The 14717-nt window shown below is 40.4% G+C and overlaps 2 protein-coding genes across 3 annotated transcripts in view; one reads left to right on the top strand and one right to left on the bottom strand.

Annotated features, from left to right (window-relative positions):
• Window positions 1–3092: 3092 nt before the first annotated feature.
• Window positions 3093–6539, top strand: dda1 (DET1 and DDB1 associated 1). The gene is made up of 5 exons (XM_029500396.1): window positions 3093–3396; window positions 3959–4039; window positions 4212–4263; window positions 4449–4510; window positions 4712–6539. Exons 1-5 carry the CDS (start codon window positions 3388–3390, stop codon window positions 4814–4816), a joined length of 309 nt encoding a protein of 102 aa, XP_029356256.1. The 5' UTR covers window positions 3093–3387; the 3' UTR covers window positions 4817–6539.
• A 139-nt stretch (window positions 6540–6678) lies between these two features.
• The window catches only part of ano8b (anoctamin 8b), a 30543-nt gene continuing 22504 nt past the window's right edge, over window positions 6679–14717 (bottom strand). Inside the window, exons 15-20 of one of the 2 annotated variants that reach the window (XM_029500953.1) lie at window positions 14311–14700; window positions 13346–13537; window positions 12925–13056; window positions 12480–12590; window positions 10246–11079; window positions 6679–7059 (exon numbers count right to left, since the gene is read on the bottom strand). In XM_029500953.1, the coding sequence (XP_029356813.1) occupies window positions 10333–11079; window positions 12480–12590; window positions 12925–13056; window positions 13346–13537; window positions 14311–14700 (1572 nt within the window). In that variant the 3' untranslated portion in view covers window positions 6679–7059; window positions 10246–10332. The remainder of the gene's footprint in view (window positions 7060–10245; window positions 11080–12479; window positions 12591–12924; window positions 13057–13345; window positions 13538–14310; window positions 14701–14717) is intronic. The other variant, XM_029500954.1, reaches the window with a different exon arrangement.

Raw genomic sequence — 14717 nt, 5'->3', positions numbered from 1 at the left:
GTCACATAGAGCTCAAGACATTGCTAGAAAACATCAGTGTGTAAATAATGCTGTTTTTGATAATTAAGTTCAGTGTGATCAGAGCATGCTCTGCACAAATTGAATTAATAAAAAAAAAATGCACAACTGAATGAGCTATACAAAAAAATGCATATAATACTCATACACATAAAGCTGATACCAATTTAAGCAAACATGGAGCAGCTTTGTTATTGACTTGAGTGGGATTTAAAAAAAAAAAAACAAAAAAAAACTTGGCAGCCTAACTGGAGGTGAAGCTCATGGCTCAGTGTATTTACTATCGGCAATAAAAATGAGTTGAAAAGGCTGCTCTCTTCAGTCTGATGCAGCAAATTAGGCAAGTGGCAGAATGTTTTCCTTTTCTGTTCTGTTAAAATAATTGCCAAATTAAATTTTGTTGAATGTCTCAAACGAACCAGCTGAAAGGAATATATTTTTGTAGCAACCTGTCAAAAGTCTGCTACATAGACAAACAGTCCCTATTGTACAAGGTACAAAAAAAACCAAAACAAAACATGTGACAATTAAGTTAAGTACTTACCGCTATATTTACTAGAACTCCGTGCAAAATATGTTAAAATTCACGTGGCTCTCATATGAAGCAGCGAGGAAGTAACAGAGCTGTAATCTGTTGCAGTCAATCCAATTATCTAATTTAGCTGGATTCTGTTGTCCCTAAAGTGGCCTCCACACGGTGGCCACTGCAAGCCTACCAAAAGCATATCTGCCTGTGCCTCAGAGGATCCACATCTGCATGCTCCAATTCTTCCATTTTTTGTACTAATGTCTATTTTCATTTGGGGGAAGGGGGTTCTGGTCCCTGAGGAGCTGCCCCCTGTTGTCATGTCAGGGAAGATAACCAATATGCATGGACACGATCATGACAGGAAACTTGAGTCCATAAACAATATACTCCAAATAATACTGAATCATACTCTCTTTTCTTATACCTTCCGCTCTCGCTTTTTTAGCAGTTGCCTAAGTAAGAGGCTTTTTGCAAAGTTGATTTGGAAAAAGGACACACATAAAGTACCTGTCACCATTTCAATTTGCATTATTTCACATAAATCCTGCACACACATTTCATTCCTCAGAAGAAGAGCTGGTGCTGTGGCAGTGGTCATGATTGTTGTTGCTAGGTAACTATACTTATTACGAGTCCAAGGACACAGATGCCAGTGTGAGGTGAGCAAGACACAGATATTAAGACCCAGCAAAACCACAAGACACTGCACTGTGCAGGTCTCTCTCCTGCTACATTTCATTTAATTTCATCCAAAGGAGTGTCTTTATATTCCATAATCAACAGTAATAGGCTAATATCAATAACATGTTCCACTTCTGTTGCACAGATAGATAGATAGATAAATATGTCACACACTGTTTGGAAAGCAGACTCAAAGCCTGCTTTCCAAACAGTGTGTGACATAAAAGACATCTCAACACATTTGCTTAACCTTTGAAATCAACAGTACTTACCAGTTGATATGAATTCTGGGTTACAGGTTACAGGTTAACCCTAACCCCGTTTTTTATGGAAAGAATTCTTTGTTTTAACAAGGCATGACTAATTGTACTTTGCTTAAAAGTACAGATTATTAAATTGACTGAAGGGATCTCTAAATTCCCGCTCAGACTCTCTTCAGGCATATGGAATTTGAGTGATTGCAATGACTGCAGATGTAACCCAATCACAAAAAAAATAATCTCAGGATGCCCTATTTATCATATGACCTACCAGCTAAATCAGGCCTGGATTAATACCCTAGGGTGCCCCAGAGTGACCACACTTTAAGTACTCCCCTCCTCTGACTTTACATATAAAAATCAGCAATTCGTCATGGCACCATTAATTTATGAGAACATATTGCAAAAGCACAATCTTACCACACAGTTTAACAAGACAAATGCCATACAGGGCTTTACACTAATGCTCAAATCTGAATAGAACCCACATCCCAATGCAACATGTCATGCTAAATATCATTATTTGCATCATAAATGGTGTGAAACATATTTATATGATTGTTGGGTTAAACAAGTCTGGCTTAAGTCTTCTGTGAGAAAAACTGAAGCAACTGGGCAGCTGTTTAATAATGCCCCAAAGTATTACAGGCAAGTAATACACATATATCCAATATGGATAACCAGCCATTTGTCAGTTCTTGGGTTTTGGTTATCTGGAGGAAATTAGACAACAGCAGAATATATAATTCGTTAAAATGGTTTAAGTAAAGAAAGGGATGTTTACAATAACAGCAGTGCTGCTGTAAACAGCCAGCTGTAGTACAAGCAATGCTCTAAATGTCCACAGCAGGGCTCTCTTGACCAGCTTTTTTTTCTCGTTGCCCCGTTACCAAGGGTTTGCTCTTGATGGGATATGTTGGGTCTCTTAAACAGTTTCATAAAGCGTTTGGTCAAGACCTGCTCCATATGTAAAGTGCCTTGATGTAACTCTTATGATCTTGTGATTTGGCGCTATATAAATGAATTTGATTTGATTTTGAATTAAAGATCAGCAGCCCATATTGTGCGTAGCCTTCCAGAGCAGCATGGAAATGTGACCATATAAACAACTTGAGCACGACCTGGGAGACATTCACAACAAACAACATCAGTGCTGCTAATAAAATAGTGATCAGGCTAACAATGAGCATTAGTAGAAATAATGTAGTTGTAATGCAGTTGTTTTGCTTTTTTACCAGCATGTATTAATGCACTAATGAACAACTTATGCGTGAACTAAATGGGTCCGCTTCATTTGGACACCTATGCTGCCCGACGTTGCAACAGAATTACTGAAAGATGTTGCAGACACTTTACCGGTGAAATGAATCCGAAAGTGTGATCAAAGGTCTGACTTACTAACGTGAGTCGAAAATATGACATATATGTTGATAGTATTTACAATGAAGTTGATCGTGTTCAAGGCAGATTACCGAGTACATTACGAAACCTATATTCTGTTTGATGATTGGCTGTGTGGCTGAACTGCAACCGCGTGGGAGCGAGGGGAGCCAATGGGGGCTCGTAGGGCGTGGCCAGCGAAAGCATCGCGGCCATCATGCTAACATCAGGGCTCCTGTGTAACTAGCTTTGCTAACTTATGCCATGTCAAGTTAGGTTATATATTCTTGACTACGTGGTATTTCTTATGGGAACTGGCCTTCCGGATGGAAACAGCCACTTGGGCGTGAAGTTCTTTTGTTTTGTTTTTCAAGACGAATAAACAGGGCAGTTAGATCGGTTAATCTAACAGTGAACTACTGCAGCTAACCGTTGCATGCTCACAGTGCCTACCATAACGACCGACACAACAGACAGCAAGCCCAGTCTACGGGTCGGCGTTTCGACGTTGCTGCTGTTATGGAGAAGGTACGTGTTGCACACACAAAACATCGGTAACGTTGTATTTGTACGATGCACACTTCTCTGATGACGGACTACAATAAGCTTGCTAAGTTACAGTTAGCTGCCGGTCACACCTGCTCATCCTGTGTCAGTCATTTGTCAAGGCCAAGCCGGCATCGCTTCGTGATCAGCTCTAACTGGCTGGTTTTAAACCCCACTCGCTCTGCATCCGCACACTCTTATCATAAACGTCCTTTCTGTGGGTTGTTAATAATGTTAAATGCAGAGCAGAAGACCCTACAGAGGACGAATAACAGGGGTTAAGATGAGGGAACGCCCAGCACCGATCAGTCTATGGATATACAGCCAATTGCAGGAACACCTTCGCCCACTAAGATCTGTATTATATGACACTGAAGAGCCAGACTTTTGTTACAAACAAAGCCACGGGTTCATGACAGCAGTGGCTGTTGAAAGTCCAATCTCTGTGGAAGGCAGAAAGATAGATGCATTGACGCTTGTGAGCTTTGGCGTCTGATGCAAGATGAAAGAATATCAGTTTGTGAACCTCATCGTCTTCCCACAGGCAGATTTTTTGAAAGGCCTCCCTGTCTACAACAAGTCCAACTTCAGCAGATTTCATGCCGACTCTGTTTGTAAAGCATCTGTAAGTAGCCTTTGAGCTTGTAATCTGTATTGCCACAAACTGTTGTTAACCTCACCAACAAGCATTTTCTCAAATAGTTAGGCCACATATCATAATCCAAATACTGTGATTCCCTCCACAAAATCAATGTCTGAGTAGAATGTACAGCTGCTATTTCTAACCCCCTCTACAGAATCGGAGGCCCTCTGTGTACCTTCCAACACGTGAATACCCCTCTGAACAGAGTAAGCATCAAGCTCACAATGAACCGTGATATAGTAACCCTAAAAATTAAATGGATAGTAAAACGTTGTCTATCGATTGAATCACTGTTGTATTTTCAATGAATTAATTGTTCTCTTTCTGTGAGCACTGAAGTGATCAACTATAAAACTAAAGTTCTTAGTAATGTGCTGTGTGTTCGCCGCAGTTATTGTAACAGAGAAAACCAACATCCTCCTGCGTTACCTCCATCAGCAGTGGGACAAAAAGGTGAGCATGTGCAGCTCTTTGCAGTCAATTTCCTAATTCTGGTTTACATTTAGCAGCAGTAATGTTGTAATTTGAGTTTTGATTGGTCCTTAATTCATTGCAAGACTTCATACAGTGTTTAAACTTTAGTTCTTTGCTAGCTTTATTGTTATTAACTGCGTGACATATACTGATTGCTGTATAATCTTTTGTGTCAACCAGAATGCAGCAAAGAAAAGGGAACAAGAACAAGGTGAGGGTGACAGCCCAGCACCCCCAAGGAAGATTGCAAGGACGGATAGCCAAGAGATGAATGAGGACTCATAAAGATATTTGTTAGTGTATGTGTGTGAGACTGTGTGTGTATGCGTATACAGGGTATAACCAACATAAACTACGAGAAGATTAGATTATATGCATCGGAATACAGACTTCTGACCTCTCTGGATTCTGGCAGGATGCCTGTCCTGTTATGAATTAGGGATAAGGTCTACCACAAAGCAGCAATTAATGGCACATGAAAAGATTTCAAAGTCAGTCTTTGTTACTTACATTGAGCAAGCAGCGGCATCACAAGGAGGGACCCCTACTGGTGTTTCCTTGCTTCATGTTGGGTATACCCTGTGTAGGTTAGTGTGCATGTATATGTTTGCATGCATGTTGAGCTGTGAGCGATTATTGTATGCTGTATTGTGTGGGTGTGTATGTGATGTCAGTGTAGATTTAAAATCAGAGATAAAGACCGGAGAGATAGAGTCAAACACGACCCTTATAATCAGTCTCATAACTGGTACATGACTTGTGTAGCAATTCTGTCTCCTGGAGAGTCTGTCCTGATTTGTGCAAAGATAACATTTTGTTATTGTTTTAATTTTATTAGAACTGTTATTGTTTATGTATGGCAATGAGCTTCCTGCCAGCCACAGTGCCCACCCTCTCAGTTTCACTGCCCACTCTGCAACCACATGGGGGCATTGCAACATTTCTCCACACTGTTTCAATCAGCAGAGCCAACAAAGCACTGTGAAGAACAGCACAAAGTAGGAGAACCTCTTCCCCTGTGTGTATGGAAAATATGCATATCACCATTCTTTTTTTGGGACTTGCTTGTAGGATAAATGTTCTGTTGGTGTCTGTGAGATATATATTTTTTTTTACATCTAACACCACCAATCCAATGTGTTAAGAAAGACTTCAGCCTTGACTTTTAGCCTCTGTCATGAAAGTATGGAAAAGGAGAACGTTATGTCCAAATATGAGGATGTTCATCATATTGTTGGATTTTCAGTTGCACAACTTGGTCACAGCACAGATAATGAAGAAAAATATTTATAGCAATGTATGGCAAAGGGAAAAAAGAGTACATTATGACGTGTAAATAATTACCAATACCAGATTTGTTTATCCAGTGGAATATCTTTGTCTGCCTTTTTGTAAAAATAGTACATGCCTATGGGTAAAATAGAAGATCACCCTTGTGAAAGTAAGTAAGAGCTGCGTGTCCAGTGGATGTGAAATTGCCTTGCATGTTAATGTTTTCATGGCTGGGTCTTATGTTCCTGGACCAGTAGTAAAACTTGAAGAGTGTTGGGGTTGTGATGCTATCTCATGACTGTAGAAGATATTAGCCTAGAGGCCTTACAACCTGTTGTCATGCTTTGGTTACATTTTCAGAAATAGAATGCTCAGTAAGCATTCACAGCAAAGTGCAAGTGCCACCCAGCCTTGTTACAGAGATTCAGTTTGTATTCGTGTCGTATACTGTACAGCACTGAATAAAATTTTTTATTAAATGTTTGTATCACTGCCCGCCAGAGTCACATCAAAGCCTCTGCTCCTTCAGTTTCTTTTACTGCTTGATACTGACACGTGGGTCGACGACATGGGCATCTCCCTTCACACAGTGTATATACCTTGCCAATTTTAGAAGCATTAAAAACCATGTTAGGCTTCTGCTCAGAATCGTCTGCTAAACTCGAAAAATTTGCCCCTTCTCATGTGTTAGGTAAGACGTGTTCTTTTTAGCTTTGCTGAATAAAAGTGGATTGAAATCGGATATTTGTGATGTCGTACTTAAGATAAATGATGTTTCAGAATGAAGCAACATCTGGAGATTCTGTAAGTTTGAGATTATTCACAAATAAGGAAGGAAAATAATTATGTAGTAACAAGTTGGTCACAACACAGAATGCATTTGAAGTAGTTTTATTAACTATTTTCCAGGTCTTATAAAAATATGACAAAATAAAACAAATAAATAATCCCATTTCCCAGTATTTTCTTTTAAAATATTTTTTGTACATTGGAAGAGCAAATTATATGATGCTTCTATGATGATGATCTATCTTAGACTTTGAAGTTCGGGTCAGGCTCTGTGCAGTGGAGATGAGTGTCCCCTTTTCAGATTTACTTTTGAAATCCAGAAGACAGTACATTTACAAATTTCATTCAGTCCTTTCCCCCTGATATCACATTGACTTGTTAAGTGTAGATACAGTCAGCTTTAACTCCCAAAGAACTCTGTTGTGATGAGGCTGGCTGCTGAGTCTGTCTTTGTGCCGGTGTTTAGCCTGAAAAAAAAAAAAAAACTATAATGGTGCTGTCACTGGCATGGGATAAAAATAGTTAACGAAATCTAACTATTCAATATGTCTTACTTCAAACAATGCCTATTTAAAGACTTCTGTTATAGCAATGTGCAATAAGTTGTTACTGCCAAGAGTAATAGAATAAAAGATGTTGCAAATTGGTTAATGATTTCATTTTCTATTCTGCGTAGTTGCAATTTTCCCTGAATAAGGAGGAACTACATACATGGAGGCATGAATTAAGCTCCACGGTGATATGTCAGTAACTCAGATGCCCTTATCCCTGCCTTTTCAGACCAGTTACCCCTACTAGGACACCTGTTTGTTCTTCCTACAAAAAATGTCAAATTATGAATAGTTTCTATTGCATCCTGGCATCATTGACCTTTGAAATCCAAATGCTGCAAGAATGAAGGTTTAGACAAGACTATGCCCAGCTATACTGTACCCTCTTCATCTTCTATGCTGTTGTTGTGCTGTAAATATTCCTTTCAAAAATGGTCAGCATGTGAGAATGACACACAGAAACTGAGTGTCAGCCTTGCACTTCTCATTTTATGCGTATAATAAACAAGACTTCCAAATCTAGAAGAACATATTATGCACTGTATGCCAGGGACCACAAAATGTTCTATTTCCTTATTGCATTTGATGTTAGTAAGTTTTTGTTTTCTTTTGTTTTTTTTGCCTCTGCACAAGTACATATTTGTTTTTCTTTTTCTTTTTTAGGTATGTGGATGAAAGAGGGATTTGGTAACTGTGAACATTACAGAGACATGAACAGAGCAATTAAATATACAAATCTGTTTGAAGCTCACTGGGATAGACATATACCGTAAACACAAAGGGCTGAGATTGTTATTTCAACTGGGTGTCAATAGAGATTCTTCACATTAAATTTAAGACAACATGGGGTTGAACTAGCAGACACCGAGGGTCAAAACTGAGGCACTACAAATACAATATTTTCTTTCTGGGGATAATGCAGTAGGAATTACTACTGCCGGTCTGGACTTTTAGTATAGCATGTGAGTCTTCTACATCTTATTGCCAAAATCCTTACTGGAGAGGATGGTGTGGAAATGCATAGTTAATGTTCCAGTGCAATGGCCTCTGAGACTTTTGTCACTTTGTTTTGCATCTTATGATCCCATACTGCACTTCCTTTGTAGGCTCTCTTTGTTTGGCAGCCACACACTCTAAATTCCCTGTTCCTTTATATTGACGATTAGTGGAAGGATGGTTAAATGTGTTTTGGATGCAGGTTAACTGGCGCCACCCTCTGGGGATCCTGCAGAACTGAAATCCCAGTTAATGGTGGATGACGATGGGCTAACATTTTTCACAATCAACATTGGCATAAACTAACATAATGTAGAGAACATACTTTCCTGGATATGAAACGGACAATACAATGCTTTGGTTAGAAAAGGAAATCTTAATCATCAGCAAACTGCGTATAAGAAAAAAATATTTGGAGCTCACCATAAATTAGACTTCTGTGTTGTTGTTTTTTTTTTAAAGTCTCATTTGAATATTTAGGAAAATCCCAAAGTTGCTGAGAGGGGGACAGGTGATGAGGTGTACTATGTGGAAGTAGGAAAACAAATAACCCAGATTTTGCATAATTTTATGAGACAGGCTGGTGTTGGCTCTCTCCTGCAGAGAGGGATTTGTTTCTTTGCAGGGGGTCAAGGTGTAGTGCAAATGTTACTTCTTTAACACTACGCTCATTTGCCAAGTCTGCTTTGAGTGTGTGGTATGGAGCACCGTCTGTGAAGAACAGTTCTCAATAGGCATCCATGCTCCATTTTTACAAAAATCACCTTTATCTGCTTTCAATGAATTATTTTTTGCTTTTTTCTTGTCTCCCCTCCACCTAAGCCCTCAAAGGCAAGTGTTTTTTTTCTCTCTGTGAAAACAAGCCCTGAGGAGAGTGATTTTTTTTTTCCTGGGATGAAAAAAAAAAAAGACACTGTTCGTCTCCAAAAATATTTACAAGAGAAAGAACGTTATCTAATTTTCTAAAACACATTTTTTGGACCTTGTGTTCAGTACATGGAAAAATTATAAACATGACGGGAAACACGAAAGGTTTTAGTTCATATTGACGAGGGTAGGGGTGCACTTCATTCTCCTGTGGCCTAAATCAGTTTTAAATTGTAAATGGACTGCAGTTATATAGTGCTTTCCCAGTCCTATAGCACAAAGCACTTTCCAATGGAACCCATATGTATCCCAAGTACACTTTGACATGCAAGCTGTGGGAACTGGGGACTGAAACCCCTCCTGAAAAAAAAAAAAAAAAATCTACTTTGAAAATGACCCCTCAAAGGCAAGTGAAGAAAATAGTAGCGGGAGAGAATGACAATTTTTCTGACACTTGGCTTGTTTTCACAGGGTGAAAAAACTAAATTTGAAATCCTGGAAAAAAAGGTTTCACTTGCCTTTCAGGGTTTCCATACTCATTCACTTCTCTTGAGAAAAATACTGGTCTGTAACTCAACTACTGTATGTAAGCTTATTATTTGTTTTCACACAAATCTGATAATGCCACAGGGTGGAAGCAAGTGTACAAAGCCCAGACATCACCTCTGCTTTGAAAATAAAGCTGGCAATATATCAAGAATGCTTATTAACATGGGTTTATGTTGTGACTGATAGGGACAATTATAACACTGATTGATATTGCTTCTCCATTTTTCAATTTCAATGCAAAAAGCCAAATTCTCACACTTAAAAAGGAGACACTATCTAATGATTGGGTTGTGACAGCTAAGTAATGCTTTCACTTGTTATTTGATGTACAATCAGTGATATTTTCATCCCACTTGTTTTTAAAATCTTTTACCTTTACAACAAACTGTCCTAGCGGGAGGCCATTAAAATGCTTACAATTTCAGACTTGAAGAAATGAAACATAGCTCTATGCTTTAAAGGCTTGAAAATATTAGAAATGCAGCTCATGCATTTCTTTATGTATTGCAGACGAGGAAGGATTTGTGTGTCAGGGAGTGTGTGTGTGTGTGTGTATGTGCATTTATTTAGTCATAATGGCAAGGCTCACATCTTCCTTATAATGCCTGTTTTACGTCTCTCAGCTAAAAAGCAAACCAAAACAAAGGTCATCTGTCGTCAGTTTCTACTTTTCCACTTTGCTTCAAGTACCTTTACACATGGCCCGTGACAATACAGAGGGTAGGTAAGGCCTTTCCTCCCTGTAAAGACATCACTTCTTCAGTTGGGATGGAGCTTCTACACTTTAGAGCCAGACGTGTCCAAATCTGCTGAATGTCCATTCTCAGGCTCTTCCTCTCCAGGTGAGGGAATCTCGTCCGGAACACCATTCAAGTCAGACCTGGAGGGTTGCCTTTCTGCTGTCTGTGACAATGATCCTTCTGCAGATCTTGGTAGTGGAGCCCCATTCACCCACGTCCCTCCCTCAGTTTTCCCAAAATTAAACAGCTTCCCAGGGTTGAAGGCTTTGCTGGGCGACTGAGAACGCTCCTGAGAGCTGCTACCTGATGATGATGACGATGATGATGATGATGCTGTTGTTGCGGTATTAGTGGCTGTGGCAGAAGCTGCAGAAGTTGAAGCACCTTCCTTCTTATTCTCAGGTGACTTGAGGAATTTGAAGCTCAGAAACCCGGGCAGCTTGGGCTCACTGCCATTGGGGGACTGTGGGGATCGGGCACCACTCGAGGTGAATTTACTCTGCAGCGGGATGATCTGTTTCAGCTTCATCACATTATTGTTGGTCAGTAGAGAGCTGGGCCTTTTGGGTTTGTCTGATCCACCACAGCCTCCTCCCCCACCTCCAGGACGTGATTTGCTGCCATGACCTTTGTCATGGTGATGATCCCCAGAGTTGTCACCTTTGCTATCGTCCCGTTCTCTTTCCCTGCGGGCCATATGCTCGGCTTGCCTCTGCCTCTCCTCCTCCTCCCTCTTCCTCCTCTGCAGTTGCTGATAATGCTGCTGTGCTTGCCGCTCATGCTTCTGGAAGGAAAGGAAACCATTCCCACAATAGATTTACTGGAACCAGCACTAAGACAACTAATCATAAAATTAGATTATACTTTATCGTCCCCTAGGGGAAACTTGTTATGGATTCAAAAGTGCCAGTAGCTGCTTCACAAAGAAAAAAAAAAACCCACAAAAAAACAAACACAGACAGCAGCATTCAAACAAAATGTACAAGGCACAAATCCGATAAAATAAAATAAAACACAAACTGCAAGAGCTACTGTAGTTTAAAAAGCAATTTAAGATTTTGATGTTAAAACCGTTTAAAACTGTTCATTCTGCATTTCGGTGTTTCATACCTTCAGTCAGAAGGCAAGAGCTCAAACTGTGTGTACAGGATGTGCGATGGATCTGACAAAACCCCCTGTGCCTGAGTACAGACTGCTCATAGATAGTTTGGAGGGAGAGGTTTTCAGCCTTCCCTGTCACTTTCGTAGCAGTCAGTGCATGGGCCTGCAGCTTGGATCTTGGCTGAACAGAGAGATTGCCAAACCACACTACCACCCTGTACCTAATGATGTTCTTCAGTCCTGCCTGATGAAATAACACCAAACACTCTCAGCCTTCATAAAAATGCAGTCTTTGCTCCAAGCGAAAGTCCACATGATCGTTAAAAGTAAAGAGGTTATCTAAGTGGAGACCCAGATACCTGTACAGTGTTATGTGCTATGTATAGGCAGTAGAGTGTGGTGCCCAAGCGGCCAAGGGTCTCACACCCTCCTCCTCAGTTTTGCTAGTGTTGATGACAAGATAATGCTCATCCAAACACTGAACAATTTATTGACCTCTGTGAGGTCACTGAGGGGCCCGAGCTGAAGTGGAGCAGGCAGAGAATTTAAATACCTGGGAAACTATTGGTGCAGGTGTCTGTGTAGATGATAAACATGGCTGGTAGGATGACACAGTCCTGAGGTGAGACTGTACTCATGGATTGGTACAGGCTCACCTCAGAGCTGGGAAAAGGAAAAAGGAATAAAACCACGTAATAATAAAAGGGTTCACAGTCATCCAAGTCGGTTTCTGTAAGAGCAGGTGAGGCTGCAATGAGTTTAAAGCAGAACCAAAATCAAGAAACAAAAGGTGTGCGTAGACCTTTGGATCCTCCAGATGCTGAATGCTTTTCCTGTCCAGCAAAGGGTGTTTTTTGAAAGTATTCTGCTAAAATGTCACGAGAAGTGTAAAACGAGGAACCTATCTCCAAAAAGAGTGCTGCAGTACAGCCTGCTTTCAGCAGAAACTTTGGCTTGTAGGGTGCCTATAGATTTTCTTGGAAGGAAGTCCTTGGAAGGCCTGTTCAAACCGCCTAAATATTTTTATTCAACTTTATCCCTCTCAAATGAAAATTCAAGGTCTTACACAGTTTCAAAATGTACCTTAAATGCTTCCCTGCGCTGATAGTCCAGTTTGGCCATCTCCTCTCTGACCCACGTGGGAATGTCAGGTATGGCCACATGAATTATGTACTTCAGGAGAATAGCAAAATGCTGCAGATAGACAGGCAGGCACAGAGATGAAAAGGAAGCAAGACTACATGTGCAATCCCGATCAGACACAGAACACAGTGATTCAGAAGACTTTTTCAAAGGATGAGATATTATTAACCAACTCTAGAATCACACACTGATTGCTGGGTGTTTAAGATTCTGTTTTCTATATATAAACAAATGAATGCTTAAATGTGTATGTTATATGTTGTTTGCAATACTAAACACATTTCCAGGTTACCAGAAGTTTTATAAGGCTTACAAAAGAAGAGCAAATGAAAAATGCTGGTGACCCGAGAAATGCTCTAGGCATTTCAGGCAGCCAGGAACGAACCTCAAGAATGACGATAGAGATGATGGCCATCTCAGGGCTGAGCCATGGGAAGAGACGCTGAAGTTGACCACACTGACCAATCAGGTAACAATTCACTATGATGGCAATCAGCCCCATGGCTTCCATTGCAGTCTGTGTAAGACAAAAAGTGTTTGGCTGAAGACAGAGCAATCATTTCAATTCAAGCTGAATTCTTTTAATTAGTTATTATAACTGATGTAGTTTGTTCTCTTTGACTTTCAAAGCCACCGGATTTGCATGTGGAGGCAAAGGGCTGTTTTATGACTGAGTGAAATTAAATCTATTCAACTTTCAAGCAAGGCAGAAAAATGTAATGAGCTCATGTGATGGCTGCGTCCCCAGCCACATAATTTAAACAGACAGATAGTTCATATTTACTCTCAGACTGGGTATCACTAACCTGCCACTGGCCGATGCTCTCCACTCTGACTCCAAAGGGCCTCTGCAGGCCAGTGCAGAGCTTAAAGGCATCGCTGCGGATCTCGATGATGTTATTGATCAAAGCACACATGGCAGCCAGAGGGAAGGCTGATGAGAAGAGCACCACATAGCCAAACTGGACAAACATCTCTTGGTAGTCCTGGAAGGTATCCTGAGAGAGACAGAATGGGTAATTACAACAAAGCGCTACTGGGTATATACATTCTGAATGCTAATATTTGAAGACAGTGGAATACTCCGCTCTGTAATAAAAATCTATGTAAATTAGTGCCAATGAATGGCCACTTGTGCTGACCCACGTATGAGGAGAATGACGGTGAAGTGAATCTTAGCCAGAAAAATGTATGTTTCCCTTCTATTATCCAATTTTACTTGTTCCTCATCTTTTCTATTTGAGCCTCTTTCCGACTAAATCAGATTACCATATTATATTAGGACTTTTTTATGTTTCATGTTATGTTTATGTTTTCACTGAAAACCTTAATGGGAAATTTGTAAGGAAGGATGTTTTTCTCAAGCTTTTTTCTTCTTCTTTTTTTTAACTATTGGAAATAAGAAAATTCTACTCATCCGTCAGATTCTGTCACAGATTTTGGAAGCATCAAAGAAAAATAGATCTATTTCCCAGAAGGCTTGCCAGCTGCCATATTCACAAACACATAGAAGTTTGTTTACAGTCTTGCAAGCTTGTTTCACGCAATGATTTTGAATAGCGAAAATGAAATGCGATATACATCTCATTTATACATTGCAGTTTCCATTCCTTGCCAAACTACAATGAATGAGTGGCAATTTTAGAAAGTTTAGAAGTTTTCGAGAACGCTCTGGGTGCCTGCTTGATCCGAATAATAATTCATTAATTATTGAGTCCTGAATTCCTGAGTGTGTGTCCATACATCGTGTCCAGTATATAGCTCTTCTTACAGCATAAGTCTGCATGCAGCTCTCCATCTCAGCCTGAGTGAGGGTGGCCCTCTCCCTTTCTACAGGTGGATCCATCCAGGATTCCCTTTTGATTTTATGCTCGAGTCTTTCCGTGCTTCTACCTCTTCTTCTCTGCCGCACTGATGAGCTGCTCTCAGAGCCAGAAGGCAGCGAAGCAGCAGTCGCAGCACCAGCAGCAGGAGCAGGAGCAACAATGCCGTCAGCTGCACCTGTACCTCCCCCACCTGACTCCTTCACATCATGAATGCCATTATCATCATCATCATCACACATTTCAAACACAGACGCAGGGTCCATTCCTTTTTCCACCATGGTCGGACTTCCCTCCTCCAAGAAGCTGTTGTCCATGCAGACTGGCCTTCTGTCCACCTGAACAACAACACCAC

The sequence above is a fragment of the Echeneis naucrates genome, chromosome 4 (genome assembly GCF_900963305.1).
Source record: "Echeneis naucrates chromosome 4, fEcheNa1.1, whole genome shotgun sequence".
Lineage (NCBI taxonomy): Eukaryota > Metazoa > Chordata > Actinopteri > Carangiformes > Echeneidae > Echeneis > Echeneis naucrates.
This window is presented reverse-complemented; position numbering and strand designations above follow the sequence as displayed.